Genomic DNA, 23,922 nt, shown 5'->3' on the forward strand with positions numbered 1-23,922 from the left:
TGTCCAAAGCCTTTACGTTGAAGCAAATGAACCATCTATGTCTCTTCGACATAAGCAGTTGTCCTTACAGTATGCCCTCAAATTAAAATCCCTGCCCAATCATCCCACGTGGCCATCCGTTTTTGAGCCGTGCTGGGAAAACCTCTACAACACCCGTCGGACTGCCAACAAACCTTTTGGTATTCGCATTCAAGGGCTGCTGAATGAGCTGAACTTGACGGTAGACAACATTGTCCAGTCACCAAGACAATTCTTTCCACCCTGGCATGCTCATTTTCCAACTTGCTACTTCTCCCTTAAGATCTGGGAGAAGGCTACTACACCGCCATCTGTCTACCAGCAACTCTTTGCATCACATAGACAGCAGTATTCTGACTTTCTGCCAATCTATACAGATGGCTCAAAGTTAGAATGTCATGTGGGATCTGCTGTTGTGTTCCCTCACAAAACATTATCCTATAAGATCCCACAAGAAACTAGCATTTATACTGCAGAGTTGCATGCAATACAAACAGCCCTAGATCACATTAAAAATCGCGACTACCAGAGGTATATGATTTATTGCGATTCATCGAGCGTGTTACAGGCTCTGGTATCGGTGGGTTTTAACCCTCATCTGATCCTGTCCAGGATCTGGCAGATTCTTTTTTCTCTCAAGAAATTAGAATTCGATATTCGCTTTTGCTGGATCCCAAGCCACATTGGGATCAGGGGAAATGAATCGGCTGATGCCGCTGCCAAATCAGCCATTTCCCTGGATAATCATTGCCTGTCAGTCCCCTATACAGACTACAGGCAAATAATACGTTCTAAACTGCTTTCCCAATGGCAAGATTCTTGGCATGGACAGGCCACAAATAAATTACATCACATCAAGCCTGTAATTATGCAATGGCAGTCCAGTCTACGCAGGGTCCGAAGAGAGGAAGTTGTTCTTGCTCGGCTCTGCATAGGTCATAGTCATCTAACCCATTCCTACTTGCTGAGGGCGGATGACCCACCTATGTGCGAGATATGTAATGTTATTTTAACCGTCCATCATATTTTAATAGAATGTCCTGTTTTTATAGAAGCTTGTATTTTACTGCTTTTAATAATTTGACTGAGCCATTTACACTCAGTCAGATTGTAGGTGACAGACACAATATGTCTGACGTTTTTAACTTTTTACAATTTATTAATTTTTATACAAAGATCTAAGTTTTATGCTTTTACTTTTATACCTTTTTAACACAATAATTGTTTGACGTGGTATTTGGCTACCAAAATGTTTAATAGCATTTTAAAATTTGACTTGGCGCATTATGGCCTTAGCTGCCAATGCGCCAAAAAAAACCAAATCAAATCAAAATCAAAAACTTTGACCAATATTATCAGATAAATGCGTGTCAGTATTACCCACATCCCCCCCCCCCCCAACTAGCAGTTTCCCTGAACCTTTAATGTATCCTCAATAATACTGGCAAAAACTTTTGCACCACCTTTGTTTAAGTGTGTTCCGTCTCTACAAAACAAATTCCTTCTACCTACAAGTGTGGGCCAAGCTGATAGAAAATTCCCCCCTAAAGCCTTGCAGAGTCCTTCAAGTGTTGAGTTAATCCACAAGGCTTTTAACATATAATCCCTCCTATCGTGTCTGGGCAGAATTGCAGACACATAGACATTGTGGCCTAGCTCGCGGGCATTTCCTCAGCATGGTGCTGTATTTTTCCAACAAATCGTTAGATCGTGTACGTTTAATGTCATTTGTCCCCACATGAATAATAATATTCTCTTTACCCCCCTTAAAATCTGACAATCTGTTGGTGACATCATTAATAGTTGCTCCAGGCAGATATACCCTGGTTCTACTCCACCTATCCTTATTACAAAAAATATTCCCCGTTTCCCTAACAATGGAGTCTCCTAATAAAACAATGTCCTTTTTAACCAGAGTAGTTTGCACTTGGTTTTTCTGTTTTGAGGCCCGAATTGGGTGTGCATCACTTGGTAGATTGCTGGAGTCTTGAGTCCCTGACGAGCTCCTAGATGCATTATTCTCGAGGGCAAGCACCTGTTTTTTCAGGGACTCAAATTGTTCCATCAGTGCACCAAATTGTAATTTAAGATCAATGCACTCCTTACATCGATCACAAAGAAAAGAATCCCCAGGTGAGCTATGATTAGTCACCAGGTCGACCTTGGAAAACATTCCACAGGTTCTGCAACGGATTAAATTATGACTCTCCCGTAAATCGCCATCGGCTATTTTCACGTGAGTCACGATACCCTGTGACTTGTTTAAGGCAGATCTCGTAACTACCATTATAAAATTAGCTAAATATCAATGAAAATTAACTTTAAAAAATGATATCTATAATATTATTAAAATCAAACTGTTACAGGAAAACCTATAACAAAATAATCCAACAATATTTAAATAAATAAAATATTTAAAAGCACTAATCAACAGTAATCCAATCCACTTAACTGAGGAGCCCTGACGAAGCGCGTCAGCTCACCTCGACTGCCAACACTCGAAAGAAGGAGTAATATCTCCCAATGGGCTGATTTACTAATTCTGCCTTTTTAGTATAACAGGTTATATGCTTTCTCCACTGCTGGTTCCTTACCTTTGCATAGCTTCAGTAATTCCCCATAGATTCCTTTTAAAGATTAATATATATTGCTAGTAGGGAAAAGGAGGTGATTATCCCTTTGTATAAGGCAATGGTCAGGCCACGCCTTGAGTACTGCACACAGATCTGGAAGCCTCATTTTAGGAAGAATGTAGAGTTGCTAGAACGAGTAAAGAGAAGGGCAACAAGACTGGTGAGGGGAACAAAGGGTTGCCCTGGCAAAGAAAGGCTTAAGTTCTGCAGATTGCAGTGTCTGGAGACTAGGCACCTGCAAGGTGATCTGATTGAGGTGTATAAGGCCTTGAATGGGTTGAGTAGGCTCAATTCTGATGGGATTCTTCCTCTTGCTCAGATTGCAAACCTGATGGGGCATAAATTCAAATTGAGGAAAGACCATTGTAGAATAGATGTGTGGAAATTTGTCTTTAGCCATTGGGTAGTTGATTGCTAGAATATACTTCCATCTTAAGTTTAAGGCTTAAGGCTTAAGTTTTGCAAATTACAGAGTTTGGAGACTAGGCACCGGCAAGGTGATCTGATAGAGGTGTATAAGACTTTGAATGGTTTGAGCATGCTCAATGCCAATGGGATTCTTCATCTTGCTCAGAATAATCACCTCAGAGGGCATAAATTCAAATTGAGGAAGGATGGATGTCGGATAGATGTGCGGAAATTTGCCTTTGGCCAGCGGGTGGTTGATTGGTGGAACCGACTTCCATCACTTGTCGTTGAAGTTGATAGCCTAAACAAATTTAAAGCTCAACTGGACAGGTATTTTGAACGAACGGAGGGGTGAAATGGGAGTGGTGTGTGTCTTTTTTTTTTTTTTTGGCTGATGCTGAATAAGCTTGCTTTCTTGCATCATATGCCTCTACTAATGCTAATGCTAATCTGTCGTTGTGGAAGTTGATAGCTTAAATAAATTCAAGGAGGAACTAGTCAATGTTTAGAAGGAATGGATGTATGAAATGGTGTTTTTTTTTTTTTTTTGGCCGATGCTGTATAAGCTTGCTTTCTTGCATCACGTGCCTTTACTACTATATCACTTAATTTATATCAGTCTGATTCCTTGTCACTGTTAACTCTTGATTGGAATGGTCTTACAACTGTAAAAATAATCAGAAAGTACCTATTCGATTTGATTCTGTTGTATAGTCTGATTTTTCTATTTTGATCAAGTAAAGGGGGGCCTATCTGATTCCCCCCTTTTTTTATTCATACGTGAGATGAATTCCTTGTCTCTTTTATACCTCAGAAATTTCTTTGGTGCTAGTTGTTTTTTGATATTGCAGTTGCACCCACTCTTGGTATATGTTTAAATTGTTTATTTATAAAAGTTACTCTCCAAAATGTAATTTCCAACTAGGGAAAGGGTAGTCTTCAGTGGTAGGTAAGACCACAGACTCTTTAGTCTTACCTATCATTGAAGTCAAACTCACTGGTGTGTAGTTGCTTAACACATCTCTTAATATTTTCATCCTTATTTATTATTTTTAAAAGAATTTTTAATCTATATTCTAAATTAGTTTTAATCCTATTCTATCTTAACATCATGTAACAGAGCAGATCAATTGAGGTGAGTACCGACAATTAAGCCTTTATGCTATCATCCCCATTTAGTCTAATTCATATATGGTACTTTAAGACATTCTATTAATCACCTAAGTGTCACTATTTAAGATATTTTAACGCTATTCGTCCCACCTCATCTGCACAGTCTATCCTTTCCAACCCATTCCCTAATGGATTCAAACACGCTTAACACGAAATCACACTATACCAAGATACTTATAAAATATTTTGCAAGGAAGCTTTACATTTCATTTTTACAAAAATGTCTCATGCATGATATCATTCCTAAATTTGCTTGCATTTATGCCAAGAATACTTGTAAAAAATATCCACGCATTAGACATCAATCGTCATAATTCGGAAAGAATTACATAAAAGGTTCCGTGACAAATATCAATTTTTATATCAAATACATTATCTTAAATTTAGACTTAAAAGGAACATGCCACCCTAGACATGGTCAAAATCTGTTGATCTTAATAATTCACGCATTAATGCAACACTTGATGGCATGACAGAAAGACATTCAAAAAAATGGAACACACACAAAATATACAAACCTCTAAACAATCATCCATTGTCAATATTTCATCACAACCAATTTCCCCAGCTGAATTATCCAGATTAGAATACAGGTTCAATTTTGCAATAAATGGACCTACATTATCCCATAAAAGATTGCATTGTTGAGTTGCAAACAAAATTAGAAAACCACCCAGAAAATGGCAAATTATACATGAAACCAACAACATTATCATTTCTCGACTAGTTCCACAACCTAACATGAATAAGCAACAATTATCAAATGTACATAAATTACGGAAAAACTCCAATATTATTATACAGAAAGCCGATAAAGATGACACTTTTGCCATTTTAGACAAAAAACACATGCATTAACAAACTGTGACTCATACTTTCTGACACACACTTACAAAATTGACAACACATATAACATTTCTAGATCAAAAAACAAACTGGACCTTATTTTGAGGAGACTAAGATCAAACAAGGAAATTAACCTCCACATGCTACAAATAATCGGCTTCTGCAGCAGTGTCCTTCCACATGTTTGGTATTATTAAATTACATAAACTCAACCACCCTTTTTCGACCAATAGTTTCCTTTGGCAAATCTGCCTTCGCCAATCTTTCCACCTTCTTGGTAAAAATCATATCACCCCTCACAAGATTCTCAAAATTTAGAGTTTGCAACACCAACCAGGCCTTCGAACACATAAATACCACCACAATTTCTGAAGAACTTATATTAGCCTCCTTCGATATCGTTTCCCTATAGACTAACATATGATTAGATTTTACATTACAATCCTGACGAGAACTGCTAACAGCAGATGATACCCTAATTAAACTTACTTCCCTAAGTATAAACAGCATTATGGAACTTGCCTTGACCCTACTTGATGCCAGATATTTTCAGTTTCAGGACCAACTATTCAAACAAATATTTGGTCTCCCTATCGGACTAGGAATTTCAGCCCTCTTATCTGAAATCTATTTAGCCGCTATTGAGAACCAAGTACTTCAACCATTTCCCACAGGTATTAAGCTCTACATGTGTTATGCTGATGATGTATTGTTAATTGGAGACTAACCTTCCATTGACAATCTCTTTATTAAGTTCAATACCATACACGATAGACTAAAATACACCCTCGAAATAGAAAAAGACAATAAAATTAATTTTCTTAACCTTACAATATATAAAACAGGTACAAAATTAGGAACAAAAATTTATAGAAAAGATATGAACACAGGTAAATACTTACATTTCTGATCACACTATCTTCTTAGTATTAAAAAAAAATCTGTCTTTTTCAATCAGATTCATAACGCCATAAAATACAATTCTTCACATGATAATTTAGTCACAGAACTTCAATATCTTACAAAGAATTTACTGCTAGACAATATCCCTTATGACTAATTCATCACATAATTTCCATTGCTGAATACAGAATTAATAATCCGCACAACCAAAACACCAACCGGGATAATAAACAAAATACACGTATCGTCCTCCCTTACCATTGTAGACTTGCTCGGAAACTTTGTAAAGTATTTTCCAACACCAATATAACCTTAATGTTTTCTTCGTATAATAAATTAGGGTTTATGTTCAATGCCTACAAATGCCGACAGGGCTAGCCGGGTGGGTAAAGTGCCTGCCTGGCAACCCAAAGGTTGCGGGTTCGAATCCCGCCTCGGGCTTGGATCAAAGTACTGCAAAAACCTTGGGAGGTGCATTATGGCCACAGAAGCCGATGCGCCAACAACTACCAAAATAAAAAATAAAAAAAAAAACAATGCCTGCAAAGAAACACACAGTTATCCTATATGCGACATCAGTAATGTCATTTATTTAATTATCAACCAGGATGCAATCCATGCTGTATTGGAAGCACCACCGCAAAATATGGTACAATAAAAACCTCCAACACACATGCTTATTACCATTTTAATAGTTTGAAAACTGATCACACCAGCACTGAAGTCACTCAGTACATTCACTTCCATAACCCCCAAATTGATTCAGCTGTTCCTATTATTAATTTAAAATCCAGTTACAAAATTTTTCAATACGAGGCACTCGTTATAGAATGGTGTCACCATAACACTAATTTTAATGTTTTGAATACAAAACTCCCAACAAATCTTTCACCAGTCTGGAACTGGACACACGTGAGGTTCCCACATGTTTCGAAATGTATAAAGGGAAATCAGGACTCTTTAAATACATAGTTCTCTTTTTACCCATCATTGCCAACCAAAGACATTTATACGAAAGTCTCTCATTACGACTATTGGCCTCATCTAGCTCTCATGTTAATATTTCATATATATGACAACCTGGAATAAGATGGTGCACTTCTTCTTCCCTGGGCAAATCTTAAACACAGATCTTTTAATATTTTTGTCCTTATTTATTATTTTTAAAAGAATTTTTAATCTATATTCTAAATTAGTTTTAATCCTATTCCACCTTAACATCATGTAACAGAGCAGATCAAATGAGGTGAGTATCGACAATTAAGCCTTTATGCTATCATCCCTGTTTAATCTAATTCATATATGGTACTTTTAAGACTTTCTATTAATCACCTAGAGAGAGAGAGAGATGTTATTCTAATTCACAATATATTGTTAAAACACAAAAAATGGAAGTTCATTTTCATTCAAGATTAATAACAACATTAAAATATCAGTTATAATTCAGTTTCTTTAATTAGAAATAAAATGTTAATTCTTTTATATCCTAGAAACCAATCAACCTTACGAAATGAAAAAATATAAATACTTTCAATTAATTTGTTCATGCTCTGTTAAAATGTTGGTACAGTTTAGATCCTTTGTGAGGTGAGAAGCAGGGTCAAGGATATTAGAACTCTTGTACTTTCTGTGACTTGGAGTAAATTAAAATTATCCAGGTAATTAAAAAAACTGTTTCCACCTCATATATTGTCAGTTTGCAGTTTCAAACTGTCAGAGGTAGGTTGAAAGCACCCATAATGGGGCAACCATACTCCTCAGAATTGTTTTTCTTGTAACATACCCACTGTAATCTTCCCTTTACTGCAAGTTATTTTAAATCACAAACTGTACAAGTTATCACATTATTCCTTTATTACATTCATAAAGTGCTATATTCCTCACATGTTTTTCTGAGGTAACCTTTATCTTGTTTGTAACATTGAAGGGAAAAAAATTGCAGCACTATAGCTCATTATAACCTACACACTAGATTGAAGACATGTTTATGCAAAATAGCATAGAAATATTCCATGCAATGTGAACAGCTATACGTCTAAATAAGACAGGTTTATAATGAATGAAGGAGTTGAGGGGCAATCTGGCAAATGCTAGTAACATCCTGGATATGCAAAGTTGAATACATATGTGTGTAAGGATAGTGATATGTTTATTGTGTGGTGGTGGCTGCTATTTGTGGTAGGCTACAAATCAGACAGGTTTGGTTATATGATAAAATGACATTACTTATGGATGAACAAATCAGTTATTTTCACTTGTATTTTATCTGGATAGGATATGCACCATCACCTTTAAGTTAGTCTTTTTTTTTTTTTTTTTTTTTTTTCAAGTTTTTGAATGAAGTATGCCACCTTGAAACTCCTAGGCAAGCAATTCCTACCTAGGCAAGCAATAAACAAACAATTTGTTTGTTTATTTATTTTTTTAAAGAATTTCAGAATAGTAGTATTTTACAACTTTATAGGTGAAAGTGTAAATTATTGATTTGTTAAATGATTTCTCTTTTTCAGTCACCCCAGATTGATTTAACTGAAAAAACGCTTGAATTTTCGGCAAATGGCATTGGAGCAAAAGGACAAAATCAGTATCATTTTCTGTTGGAGTTTTATCAAGCTGTTGATGAACAGGTAGGTAATATTTTCATTTAAAAAAATAATTGTTTTCTTGTTTCATATATATATTTTCTTGTTTTTGTTGCTTATTTATTTGCTATATTTTTTGTTTATCTACTGAATAAAGTGTGTATATAAATCAGTACAGTTTTCCCATAAAAATACAGAATAAAATCAATACATGCTAAACAGCATTCAATTCAAGTTTTAACTTTTGGGCTTAAACAATAAAACAACATGTTCTACCCTATACTTTTCAATACTTTAGGTTTTTTCCACACATCTTGTGTACTATACATTACTACAGGTAGTAAACTAGTCCAACACATATTATACTCTGCAGAACTATATAAGGTAAAATATTTTAATAAAATGTTTCCAGAAAGGTGCTAACTGCATAAACTGCTAGTTTAGCATATTAGTTTTCAGGAAACAACATCAAAGCAACCAATTTAGTAAGTATGATGATTGTGGCACAACAATCTTGAGTTCCGGGTTGACATGGTGCCTGAAATTTTTATGATGGCACTTAGTATTTTTTGTAGTATCGTTCCAAAGTTTTTTTTTCTCTCCTCACGTATGAAACATGTTGAAATTCACACCTGGTATAAGAGTTTAAATTATATTATAAAATGCTTGCCTGTTGTCCTTCATGATGCACAGTGGCGCATTATACCTTCATGGGGCCCAAGGCAAAATGGAATTTGGGGCCTTCCCTTTTTTTTTTTTTGAAGACCACTGAGAGCTGAACTTAGTTCAGCTCTCTGTGTTATTCTGTCACTCAATATTTAATGTTCTTACACTTTTTTTATGCTTCTTACACTCACTCATTTCGGTGTCTTACACTCATTAAAATCAAAAACTGCCGAATTATTCTGCTGCACCTCAGTTTTGCTTGGACGTTCACTCAACATGATCTTATCAAGACTGGTTGATAAGATCATGGCTACCTTCTTAGACATAGTTTCATAATTTGTGTTGAAGCAGAGAAGCGAAGCTTGATAATAAATTTGTCACTTTATTTTTACAAATGACACTTCCTCCTGGGTATTATGAAAACTTGTATGATTCTTATCATAATGACAATTTAGGTTACTACTTTTAATAATAGCAAGTGGTTGAAGAACGATTATACACACTGGAATTGCTCCTTCTTTATTTGGAAGTGTAAAACAATATAACTTGGTCCATTCTGGTAACATCTGTGTTTTCTTGTCCACTTTCCTTTTCTTTTTATTGATATTAGTTGATTTTGGGCTGCAAATATGTATAATAAATAGAAAGTAAATATTTTGTAAAATATTTTTGCTGTCTATCTGCTTTAAAAAAGTATTCACATGTACAATAATCAGCACAAAACATGTATTTGATAACAACTAAACTGTGGACTTCATATTCAGATTTATTTCTTAGAATTTCACTATTCAGTAGACTCAGTAACGGATGATAGTGTAATGGAGCTAACTTTGCGTTTGCATGGGGAATACAAAACATGTGGTGTGCGTATGGCAAAACTGTATCATGGTGTGCTAGTTAGATATCCTTTAATCTGCAGTATCTTTGATTGTACAAAGGAGTAATATAAAGATTTCTACGTTCAATTATAACTTGCATTATGCCTCAGTTTTGCTAAACAGAGGTCCAAATGTATATTTAAATTAATGAGTCAGCTTAATTTACCCTCGTGGTCCACAAAAGTTTTTTTTGCTGATCATGATCCCACTAAATGGTGACCCCTGTTTTATAGTATGAAAGGTAAGCAGGATGAAAATTACATTAATTTGCATTTATAATGCGTTGTGTACTGTTCATATCACTTATACAGCTTTAAAATAATTTCCCATGTTTTGCTGTTTTTGAAAGCTGTTTGCTTTGTAGTTTGTTAGATTCTGTAAATCTTATAGTAGATTTACAGAACCTACTATAAGATTCTGTATTTTCTTCAGACATACCAGTTGGTTCTCATTCAGTTTTAATGATCTGAAAGGCATTAAGTGCTTCATTAGCTGTTGGTTTCCTTATCAAATGAAAAGGGATATCATGATATCACTTTTCATTTTTCTCTGATTCAGATTAGCATTTTAAGAGGAAACTGTTTCCTCAACTGACAATGTGATAACTTGCATCATTATGAAAACAAGTGGAAAAGAGTGAATATGAACAGCTAACATGTAATTCATACTTTTCTCAAGTTTTGTGTGCTGTTAATTATCAAAAAAAAAATTGAATTTATTGAGCTCTACAGAGAAAACTCCTGTTGATGAAAACCAAAATCGAGTGCCTATACAAATAAAAATTTAAATAAAGTGTATAAAAAATAAGGTTTGACGTGGCTCCAAAAAATGCTGAGCAAGCAGGGTGGATTACCATGTCACTTCTATATAACACCTTTTTTGCATACAAAGCCTGCTAAAAAAAATTATCTTTTTTTTTTTTTTATGCAAACCCTAAACACTAAAGATATTAGAACTGTTACCTCTCACTCTGTGGTTGCTCGCTGCTTACTTAGGCTTTCCCCTTTATTCGCACTCTTTTTGCCTTCGCGAGCTCCAGAGGTTTTGGCTGTAACAGAAATAGTCAGACTAGGCGTAACTCGTACCTTTTTGTTCTAAGTGTAGTTAGTTCGTTTTTACCTTTTTCTTTTGGTTAGTCATCTTATTTTACGTTAACATATTCACCTGTCTGGTATCTAGTTCTGCTTGCGTCTAGTGGTTTTCTATAGGACAAAGCCTCGTATACCCTCAAGATGAAGAGCGAGAATGCTATTTCTCCTCTCCATCCCGCAGTTTGGGCTTTCGCGCTGTGATCATCATCGGGTAATTATGTAATTAATTACTCGACACCGCAGTTAACTTCAAATCATGCTTTAATCGTGCTTTAACACTTAGCTTTATTACTTTTGTGGTTGAATGCGAGGTTTTGATATAAACGAAGAAACCTGAATATCACAAAAACATAACAGATTTTAATACAAGAGAGAGAGAATTTTACACATTTCACTCAAAAGATATGTTAAGACATTTCATTAATTTCATCAAACATGTTTATCAAAATAGTCCAGCAATTATAAGCTTTATTCTTAAGTTTCAATAGGCTCAGATTGTATGAAATTAGAAAGGAAACATTTTAACGGTACCATGATTACTATCATTTTCGCACTTCGTACTCATATCATTTTAACTTACCAGCTCAAGAGATCACACTGAGTTGATCAGTCAATGGCTGTGGCTGTCCAATTTGCTCGGTCGGCTCTGGGCGTTGGCTCGGCAGAACGAAGATCAGTTCCTTGCTGGGCTCTTTGGTCCTTCCTTCAGGGTCTTGTCCGTTCCTCTCCGTCCGTCTCTGTCTGTCTCCCCTGCGAGGGTCCACTTTTTATGTCCCAAGCTCGCCCACACTGTTTATACAAAACTTTTTTCTCATTGGCGGGAGCCAAGTCTTAAGATGCTCGATGGTACGTCATGGAAAAGTACTGGGTTCAAAGAGGTATCTAAGATCGCCTCATCACGCCACCTAACGAATATCCCAGTGACACGTGGAGCCACTCTACCATCTCCCTTTTTTAGGTCATGGTAGAGCTATTGCTCGCATTTATGCAGCGTCTATATGGGCTGAGAGGTATCTATCTACCCACACAAATATCACTGCTTCTTACCCTCTCCCTTTGTCCTAATTTGCATCTTAAAGTGAACGCGTCCATCCGGTATTTACAAAAATCTTCCACTTTACACTTGTAAGTGGCTAACTGATATAGCTGTTGCTGGCTAACAGCTGTAGGCCTCTTTAACACGTATTTATTACAGTTATAGCGACTAATCTTTGCCATTTTATTTAGAAAAATATACGCTTTTACTTGAGGATTTTTACTCTGCCCTGAGCTTTTCATTTGGTACTTAAAGTGATATTATATTGAAGCTTTTGAGAGAGATCTAGATAGGACTGGTACAGAAAATTAAGTCGTTGATTTTACTGTAAGTTTGAAACATAGGACAGGGCAGAATTAGCGCTATAGCAGAACCTGTCATACTTAGCACCATGTATGGGTTGAGAAGACAGTTGATCTATGTTGACTTCTATATTTGTAATTTTTAGGAAATACAGGTGAAGAAACGTTCTTTCATAAAGCAGAAGTAAAAGGGATAAATTAGGAGGAAGAATATTTTTGTCAGTTGAGTTACAGTGAATGGATTTTAGCTGGTTGAGGCACATGTTCAAGCTGGTTTTGGAGAGAGCAATGGAATTAAATCCTAATTCAGAAGAACGGTGCCCATGAAAGCATCCGTAGAAAAAACATGCTGCAGAAAATGAGCTTGTCTTGTTATATACATTTTTATTTGCAGTAATTTATGCAATGGGTTAATTTTTTTTTTTTTTACAGTGAAGTTTTTATGTATCATATCAGTGAGTTCTCGTCAATTCCTTCATAATGCTTCCTATAAGTGGAATCATTAATTGCTTATATTCATGTAATATTTTTATTTATTACAGGTAAATATTGAATGTGTAACTTTATTTGAACAAAATTAGGAGGGAGGGAAAATGAAAAACTTTGTATAATTGAAGGTTTGAATAATAGATAGTCGGACCTCTCTTTAACGAACTTCCATATAGGGAAATTTTCTATGTAGCGAACTTTTTTTGATTTCCCTTTGGTCATTACATTGAAAATATTTTCCATATAATGAAGAAAATTTCTATATAACGAACTAATTTCGAGAGACCTGAGAACGCATTGTTCGCACCTCTGGCCTTTAGGCAATAAAGCTGTAGAAAGTACGAATTAAGAGCTAAAAGGATTAAGAATTAATCCCTTTAGCTTTTAATAACTAAAGGGATTAATTCCACAAATTAAGAGCTAAAACATTCTACAATTTAGTGGTGCCCCTAAAATGCTGCAGGAGGAAACTGGCCAACCATGGCATGGGATAGAAAAAGCTGGAAGGTTTTGGGAGAGGCCTTTGCCCAGCAGTGGGTCAGAAATGGCTAAAAGGAAGAAGTAAAACCAATACAACCTATACTGAGAAGTCATACTGGTCAACTGCTATCTGTGTGTCCACTGCCATTGGTAAAGATTAAGGCATATTCCCGACGCGGATGTTGGCTCTGGTTAACCTGTTTTCTGCTGTAAGCATCCTATTAGAGAATTAGGAGAGAGTGATTTTCATTTATCCTGGAAATTCATATGTTGTTTCGAAGAAAAGAGTCATCTACACTTTCACTAAATTTCACCTGTCTCTGTTTATATGGTAGGTATAAGTGGTCTGTAAGCTTAAGCTTATTTAAAAAATATATATTTTTTTACAAATAAATAAATTAAAATTAAGATAATAATAATAAAGTATATGGGCGAAATTAACATGGGAACATTCTGTATAATTAGAAAATTTCAGTGAGCAACAATTATACACGCAACGAATGGTTGTAATGGGATAAGGAATAGTCATTAGGAAAATATCATAAGGCAAGACCATATTTCCCAGAAGTACGGTGAACATTCGACTTACTGAGGGGAGGTCAGGTCGAAATTCAGGGAAATTTAGGCAAAGTTCGGATATGTAAGGACTGGTTCGATGGCATCTAAGAGGAGTTTTTTGGAGTTAGCAAGTTGGGAAGCAGTGAGTAAGTTAGTAGTCGAGAGAAGTCGTGGTTGGGAGTTGTAGTTAGGTGCAGATATGTAACTAGTAGTTCAAAGAGAGTAGATAAATTTATAGTAAGTGGGCTGTTTAGTATGAATAGGCCACATTAAAGTGAGTTTGGTCGAGGAGAATCTTGGATAATAACAAGGAATCAGGTGTGGAAGCTATTAAAGAAAGTGCCGGAAGATCAAGGAGCTGGTCCAAAAACTCGGAGAAATGAAAGTTATTGTAAGTACTGTTTTGTATTATTATTCCTAGTCAAGGAAATAATCCAAAAAAAGGGAGAAAGGCATTCTGAAATCCTAACTATGATAAATTTGACTAGCCTAGGAGGTAGCTGGATAATCAAATTGGATGTCGTAAAGAACTATATGTAATTCAATTTAGAATGAGATATAGAATGGACTTGTTGAAATTGTCTATCCCAGTGGGGGAACATCTGTAATATGGAAAAGTTTTCTTGTGATAAATTTTGTATGTATTTAAGTCAGTTTCTATAATTAAACATGCTAAATTTTTCATGTGTATTGTGAATTGTCTCACTAACTTTTCTAGCTAAATAAATAAATTGCCTGAAATTTTGTTAACACAGTCAGAGGCCCCAGGATAACTTGTAGTTACCAAATAAAATTAATGTAGGTGAAAAAAATTGTGTATAAATAAGTAACTAATTATTTATATATAATAGTACATGGAACAAGGAGTGAATGCGCCTACAATTGACATGCCTATTAAGAAAGGAAGTCATACAATTGGCGAAGTTGCCAGCCAGGATAGCTAGAAAACAATAGAATGAGACAATGATAAAAAGAAGTCAGTTAGTATATTTGGAAATGGTTTTGTGTATAATGTTAGTAATGATAAGGTTTATGGTTAGTATTGATTTATTGAATGGATATAGTTAACATAAGAATTAGATATCGAGATAAAGAAGTGAAAAGCAAAACGGTTAGAAAAAGAGTTGTTAATAGTAAAAGTAATTGTAAATTGAAATTTTACCATAGTTGCTGGACTTACAAACTAGCTGGCGAGCCAGAAAAATATTTCAAAGTGTGTAGAATAATTAGAATTGTGAAAAATTGTAAAGGAAAACAGAATGCTGGGGGAAATAGAAGGAATGAAAAAGGGGGCCAGGAAGGGCCAGCTCTACTAGACCAACCATCCACAAGCACCGGAGATGAAATGGCAGAAGGGCCTCAAGCACTATACCGTGGGAAGGGATAAAATTTTAACTTTAAGGGTAGAGACTACTTAAGAGCGTTTAAAGGTGAAAAACAAGAGAATGTGGAGATATTTTTAAATAAATTAGCCCAGATAAAGAGAGCGGATGGTTTAGGGGATGAAGAGATTGTAATCTTCGCAGAATTTAAATTGGAAGGCACAGCGATAATTAAATATCAACAGGAAACGTTGTATGAAAGGGTAAATTCGCTAATAGATTTTAGTAGAATTATAAAAAAATTGTTTGCAAAGAAAGAATCATTTTTCATGGTGGTAGGTAAACTAGGGGGATATATGCAGACAAGGGGGGAATCGATCGCTGAATTCTTACAGAGGTTAAAAGCCGTTATAATGAACACAAAGATTTTTAACAGGAGAGACTGCTTCTACAGGGATGGGATACACTTAAATAGAAAGGGTGCAAGAATGTTTGCTGATGCTATCGAGGCAGTGTTATGTGGGTCGGAAAACTGCTAGATTGGGGGGGGATACAAGGACTAATAGGTTAACAGTAGCCACTGGCAGAGGTGAAAGTGATTCTTGCACTGCTTCTATTGGAATGAGCCGCAGCCTGGAAAATAAGATGCAGGATATTTCAGAGACTGCTGGGAATCATTGGGGTACAAGTAAACACATGGGTTGTGTTAGGGTAGCTAAGAAAAATAACAGGTGCATGTATACTTGCATGTACACCAATGCTAGGAGTTTAGTAAATAAATTTGATGAATTTGAGGTATTGCTCAAAACATCAAAGGCAGATATTGTGGGGATTTCAGAGACGTGGTGTCACACAGGTATAAGGAATGCAGAACTGGAATTTGGGGAGTACAATGTCTACAGAAGGGATAGACAGGATAGGAAGGGAGGAGGGGTTATGCTATTAGTTAAGAAATACATAAAATCCAAGGAAGTGAAGCCAGTCAACATTGCTGGACAGTGCAGTGTCGAGTCAGTTTGGTGTGACATAAGCATTGGGAGATCAAAATTGAGAGTAGGAGTGTGCTATAGGCCTAATGACTCTGATGAGTATAATAAGAAATTGTACAGGGAAATAGAGTGGGCCAGTAAATCAGAGAGTCTTATAATGGGGAATTTTGATTTCCCAGATATTGACTGGAATTTGGTGGCTGGTCACTCACACACTAGCAAGGCTTTTGTGGATTTATTGGATGATTGTTTTCTACATCAGCATGTTCAGGAGGCAACTAGAGGGAGTAATACTCTTGATTTGATTATCAGTAGTGATTCTTCATGCATTAAGAATCTGCAGGTAAATGAACCAATAGGTAGCAGTGATCACAGTGTGCTGAAGTGGGATTTACTCAAAGAGGTAACTACCATTAGGGGTAAAGGGAAGGGTTATTGCTTTCGTAAAGGCGACTAAGATGGACTGAAACAGTATTAAAATTCTATACAGTGGGACCAACTGATGATGTTACCAACAGCAAATTCAAAATGGGAAGCATTCAAAGAACTTATCTTGGAAGCTACTTGGCTTTACATACCAACTAAGAAATATTGTTCAAGGTTTAGGCCTAAGTGGATGTCAGATGAACTAATGAGACATATGGCAGAGAAGAAAAATGCATGGGATACATACAAATTAACACGTGACACAGAAGCCTATGATAGATATAAGTTGATCTGTAACCAAGTTACAAAGGAGGTTAGGCAGGCAAAGGCAGATTATGAGAAATCTTTGGCAAGGGATGCAAAGAAAAACAGCAAAGAGTTCTTTACTTATGTAAACTCTAGAAGGAAGGGGATGAATCAGATTGGTCGACTTGATATCGATGGGTCAACTGTTGATGATCCTGCTCAGGTAGCTAACAAACTAAATGAATAAATGAATATTTTGCATCGACATTCACACATGAGGAGTTATTCAGCGAGGGGAATGCCAGAAGTGTATTCAACTCTGGCAGTAAGCTAGAGAATCTTGTAATAACTGAGAGTAAAGTGGAGGAGAAATTGTTGAAGATAAATACAAGAAAGGCACCTGGGGTGGATGGGATCTATCCAGTTATATTAAAGGAGGCAGCAAAGGAAGTAAGCAAACCCTTAGCCATAATTATGAGAGCTTCCTTGGACTCAGGGGTAGTACCCATGGACAGGAGATGTGCAAATGTGACCCCAATTCACAAAGGAAGATCAAAGGGCGACACAAGTAATTATAGACCTGTTAGTTTAACTTCTGTTCCCGGAAAATTAATGGAGGCACTGGTTAAAGAAGCACTGCAGGATCATCTAGACAAGACTTCAGTTATAGCTCGGACATAGCATGGTTTTGTTAAGGGGAAGTCTTGCCTGACCAATCTGATTGGATACTATGATGCAGTCACAAAAGAACTGGATGAAGGGAATAACTTTGATATTATATACTTGGATCTTAGAAAGGCTTTTGATACTGTTGCACATGGAAGACTGCTGCACAAATTGGAGCAGTGTGGCATTGGAGGCAAATTGCTGCTATGGATAAAGGGGTGGTTGAGGGGGAAAAGACAGAGGGTGGTAATCAATGGACACTGCTCATCGTGGACTAATGTTATTAGTGGAGTCCCTCATGGTTCAGTATTGGGTCCATTATTGTTTTCTGTATTTATAAATGATATTGATGATGGTATATCAAGCTTAATGTCCAAGTTTGCAGATGATACGAAGGTTGGCAGGGTTGTCAAGGACACTACTGACACTATGCTACTGCAACAGGATCTGGAAAGGTTGAGCAGATGGGCTGAGAGGTGGCAAATGAAGTTTAACATTGACAAATGTAAAGTACTACATATGGGTAACAGCAACCCCAGAGCAATGTATCAACTCTGTGGTACTACACTGACAGTGGTAGAGAATGAAAGGGACCTGGGGGTGGTTGTGCAGGCAGATATGAAGTTTTCTGAGTAGTGCAGACGGGCTGTAAGAGTAGCTCATGGTGTATTGTCGATGATATATAGGAATTTTTCTAGCAGGGATAAGGAGGTGATTATTCCCTTATATAAGGCAATGGTCTGGCCACACCTAGAGTACTGTTTACAGGTCTGGAGGCCTCATTTACAGAAGGATGTAGAGATGCTGGAACGAGTACAGAGAAGGGCAACAAGATTGGTGAATGGAACAAAGGGGTGCTCTTACGAAGAAAGGCTTAAGTTTTGCAAATTACAGTGTTTGGAGACTAGGCACCAGCGAGGTGATCTGATAGAGGTGTATAAAGCCTTGAATGGTTTGAGCATGCTCAGTGCTGATGGGATTCTTCCTCTTGCTCAGAATAATCACCTGAGAGGGCATAAATTCAAATTGGGAAAAGACAGATGTAGGATAGACGTGAGGAAATTTGCCTTTAGCCAGCAGGTGTTTGGTTGGTGGAACAGACTTCCATCCCTTGTTGTGGAAGTTGATGGCCTAAATAAGTTTAAGGCTCATCTGGACAGGTATTTTGAACGAACAGAGGGGTGAAGTGGAAGTGGTTATTTTTTATTTATTTATTTTTTTTTTTTTGGCTGATGCTGCATAAGCTTGCTTTCTTGCATCAAATGCCTCTACTAATGCTAATGCTAATTGATGCCACGGAAGAAGGGGCTTTTGAAAAGCTATTAATGGGGAAATTTATAAAAGGGTTAAATGACAAATTCAGAAAAGAAGTTATGCAAAAAAAGCCAGAGACCTTGGAGCAAGCATTTTTATATGCCAAAGAAGGTCTAGAATTGAATTTTAAAACCGACACAAAACGAGAAACATACACGATAAATGTATGCATGGGGAATGAAAAGAGGGGAAATGGAAAAAAACACTAAAAGGGGAGGAACAAAGCACCGAAAAAGAAACCCAGATAGACAAACTGGCTAATAAAACAATTTAGTGAGAGGGAACAGGGGAGAACCCAAGTGGCTGAAGAGGGATGTAAGGGGGAAGGTGAGGGTGCAGCACCTTACGAAAAATGGAAAAAGGGGTGGGATGTAACAGGGGTTGTTACATATGCAATAGCCCTAACCATTGGGTCAGATTCTGTCTTAGGAACAGATGGGGAAAACCGGAAGAGAGAGGAGATATGGCGACAGGGGCCCAACTGTAGGCAAGGGGTGCCCACAACACTCGTAGACAGAAATGCGACCATTCCAAAAACATTCTGAAGGGGGGAAGAGAAGATTTTTTGTTTGTTTATTTCTTTGTTATTTGATTTTTAGGCCATAGTGCTCCTGGGATTTGCGGTGGTCATCCTCCATATTTGGTGGTCATGGGCTCGAACCCCAGTCTAATCAAGAAGCATGTGCTACGCACTGCCACTCCTGCCCACCTGGCTACGGAGGTGCTGGGAAGAGAAGAATGAAATTAATAAACTAGAAAGGGCTCCCCCAGGAAGCCCTGATGGGTGGAACCCCCCAAAAATTCAGACAAGGCTGCATTAGCAATACGAACATTAAGTTAGTAACCCTAGACAAGGTAGTGGTAAATGAACACTTAATGTATGTGGGAGGAAAGATAGGCAATTTGCAGGGAAAATATTTAGTAGACACTGGGACCATGAAGTCAGTCTTAACCTGGGAATATTTCGTAAAATTTAAGAGTAAAGAAACTTCGGGAATAAAGCCTTGTGGCAGCTACATTTTACAAGGAATAGGGGGAACAGAAATAGTGTCCGATTATGAGGTAACTGCCCCAGTGACACTAGAAATGGGAGGAGCCCCCCATACTACACAATTTCTTGGTATCCAAGGGGATAAAGGGGGAAGAGATATGATGCCATGCTAGGGTTAGATTTTTGGCGGGAAGCAGGTTTCTGCATTGATTGCGGCCACGGCACAGTATGGGAAAAAACGCAGGTAGAAGACAGGCAAAAAGAAGGGTTAATAGAAGGAGGAATAAAATTTGTGGGTAGCAATAATCTAGAAAATAAAACTCTTATGCAAGGAATACAAGGGTTATTGGAGCAGTATAACCACATTTTTGCCGAGAAAATAACAGAATTAGGCATGACTAAAGTAATGGAACATACAGTGCACTTCATCCAACAGCACCCGATTTATACCAGGCAATATCGCATACCGCAGGCGCAGTTAGAAAGACAAGGGCAGGAACTGAAAGACATGGAACCTAATGGGATAATAGAGATGTCAGCCTCATACTGGAATAGTCCCGTATTAGTCGTAAATAAACCGGAAGGTGGGGTAAGAATAGTGTTAGACCTCCGAAAAATAAATAAGATTACTAAGAAATGTTCAAGTTTCATTGCAAAATTTAGATTTTTAAATAAATTTTTAAAGAAATCTATTAATTTTAAAGATTACTATTAATATATATTTTTAGTAGCAATGGGTAAAATAGATATTATTTCTCCCTCCCGTTTGATTATGCCATTGATGTATAAATTTAATGATTTTCTTTTATGACATTTAGAAAAAAGTACCAGAATGTTATTCCAGCACATTCTGACCCGAATACACCACTGGTTATATATTTGTAACTGGATCAAAATATACTCTCTTAAACTTCAAATCAGGAGCAGACTCTGACTGCTTTCCCTGTATATCCTCATCAATGTCATAAATTAAGATTAGAACAGGCAGGACTCAGCATGAATCTGAAGGAATCACTTATTATGCCAGTCCACTTTAAAGAATGCCCATTTACAACTATCTTCCTATCCTTAAGCCAGCCTCTGATTCAATTAAGGGTTTTCCTTGTAATGCCAACTCGCTCAAATTTATTCATAAACTCTTATGTGGGACCATCTCTAAAGCTTTATTAAAATCCATGTTATGTCAAAGTTCATTTTTTTTTTGCATCTGCTTTTTTATGACATCATAGTAATTAAGCAGAGGCATGTAAGACTTGCCCTTTGTGAATTCATGCTGTGGTCCCTTGAGGATTTTATTCTTATTGAGGTGGTATTACACTGGTGTGCAAAACTTAAGGACCAGTCAGGTTTTCACCTGTAGCTTCTTATGGGAATGGCCTGTATATGGGAAAAGCATACCAAAGGAACTTCGTGATGTTTCCTTCATCAGAAATGATGAAGGAAGCAATGGAAACAAAACAGTACAGAGGGACTTTATTCAAAAATGGCAACATAGCACTGGTTGCCATGATACAGATGCATCACTGCCAAAGATGGAACAAAGGCAAGAGGTGGTCCTCAGTAGGAGATATGGCCATCCCTAATGTCAATGCAGGGTTTGCAGCGTCCGTCCATACTTAGAACAATGTTTTAAGTTCTTATGGTAATGTCGTCGATTCCTCTGTCAGCGCCATCTTCCGCTGGTGAACATTGTCTGGTGGGTGTGGACATGCTGCTAGGCGTCTCCCCAGAGTGTCCCATATGTGTTCGATGGGGTTGAGATCAGTAGAATGGCAGGCCAATCCATATAAACAATGTCCTTACTTTGCAAAAGCATATCAACAGCTGCAGTGCGATGGGGTGTGGCATTATCATCCATAAACACGAATTCAGGGCCAATGGCACCTCGGAACAGATGCACATGAGGAAGGATTACCTCAGTACAGTAGCATGCACCGGTTACAGTACCGCTTTCCAGTATCTGGAGTTGTGCATGTCCATCCAAGATAACGCCTCCCCAGATGAGAACACCTTGACCGCCATATTGATCCCTTTCAGTGATGTTTGTGGGATGATACCGTATGCCAACTTCTCGTCAGATTAGCTGATGTCCAGAATCATGGTGAGACTGAATCTACTCTCATCAGTAAAGAGTACCTGACCACGTTTCGCTGCTGTCCACTCCTTGTGTTCGATGCACCACTGTAAATGGTGTCTCCGAGGGGCAGGTGTTAAAGGGACACAGCGTACTGGCCATCAGGCAAACAGTTCACCTTTGTGGAGTCGCCTGGTCACAGTAAACCGTGACATCCTGTGTATTGTGCAGCTGGTTTGCAATGGATACCGCTGTCTGGTGTCAGTCCCTCTTGGTCTGTAGGAGTATATAGTGGTCATCATTGGGCATTGTTTTTCGTGGATGACCACTACTGGTCCTTCGAACAGCTGTACCTGTCGTTCTGAAGGCTGACCATGTACGTGAGACGATGCTATGGGCAATGCCGAACTCTGCAGCCACACTTCTCACACTTCGACCTTTATCGAGCTTCCCAATTATTTTACCCTGGGTAAAGTCATCCAGATGTTGTCTATTGGCCATTTCGTTATCTGTAGTACTGTATGAAACCAATCGAGTGTCTGTAACAATCGTGCTCACCATTCGGTAATTTGCACATAACTGCTGAACTGGTGCTTTTATCTGTTTATGTGAGCCCTCTCATCACGATTCAAATTGTTGCATGTGCACCAGCTTTCTACTGAATAGCCACAGTTATGCAAATCGCCACAGGCTGTTTCATTTGATTTTGTGGTTGTAACCTTTAGAAATAGTGTTGGTCCTTAAGTTTTGCACACCTGTGTATATTTAATCTGAGCTTACCCTACCCAGTGAAAGCCTGCCTCTGGGAAGGATCCCTCATGGGGTGGGGAGTTTCATTACCTTTCTGAAGATCTTCATCTGGTGATTAAAGGATTTAAAGTAATTAACATTGTAATCTCCCAGTGATATATGTCTGCTCAATATGAACCACCAACAGTCTGAAAATTGTGGCTATTCTTATTCCAAATGCAAGAAAGAAACTATCTACAGTGTCTTAAGGGCAGGATCAATTCTACCCTATGAATGAAAGGCTTCCTCTAGTAAGTATTCCACATGGAGGAACTCACGATGTTCCTACTGAAGATGTTCAACTGGGAAAATGTGAACAAGGAAAAAATTAACCCAAAGTGAATGTTATGAACTACCAGTAATTTAACAAGCCAGATGTACATTCACTTTAAACTAACACTCTGAAGATCACTAGGAACTGTTTCTACCAACTTGAAGAAAGGTATGTAAATTGTTAGAAATGAGAAATATTGATAAAAAGTACATAATGTCAGAAATGTAATTAATGATAGGTCTAATTGAAAGAACAGTTGAAGTGAAATGTAAAATTATATGTCATAATCCAAGCACACAATTCAATTTTAATTGTGAAAAGATTAAATCGAAATATTTAAGGGTTCTGTTTACTCTACAACCGGTCCAACAACTGTTATCCTATACATAGACCATGTATTATTTTGATATTTTAGCTGTTGCCTACACAGTTGGTGCACTATGGCCATAGTTGCCGATGCACTTAATAAATCCCGAAACAAAGAACAACAGCAGCAGCCTACACAGTGCTGTTCACAGTGTGCGACTGTTTCACAGACCTCCAGTTTATGGAACAGTGGCATCCCTTTCTCCTTGGTCAATGTTAACAGTAAAATAATTTCAATTTGTAAGGTGGTGTGGTGGATGTGCTCTGGGAGATGGGATAGGACTGCAGGTTGCTTGGATAGGGTAATCTAGAAAGGGAATGTGATTGTGCCTCCTGTATCTGTTGAAGCTTAGTGACAGAACTCAATCATCCAAGCTTCAAAGAATTTATCCTTTGATGATG

The 23,922-nt window shown here is 37.4% G+C and overlaps 1 protein-coding gene across 1 annotated transcript in view; it reads left to right on the forward strand.

The window, feature by feature from the left end:
• The window catches only part of Hacd2 (3-hydroxyacyl-CoA dehydratase 2), a 160,150-nt gene that overhangs the window by 24,674 nt on the left and 111,554 nt on the right, over positions 1–23,922 (forward strand). Inside the window, exon 2 of the mRNA XM_090374025.1 lies at positions 8,492–8,608. Coding sequence (XP_090230151.1) covers positions 8,492–8,608 — 117 coding nt within the window. The remainder of the gene's footprint in view (positions 1–8,491; positions 8,609–23,922) is intronic.

This window comes from Mastigoproctus giganteus, chromosome 5, assembly GCF_048544385.1.
Source record: "Mastigoproctus giganteus isolate SK-2022 chromosome 5, ASM4854438v1, whole genome shotgun sequence".
NCBI classification, from domain to species: domain Eukaryota; kingdom Metazoa; phylum Arthropoda; class Arachnida; order Uropygi; family Thelyphonidae; genus Mastigoproctus; species Mastigoproctus giganteus.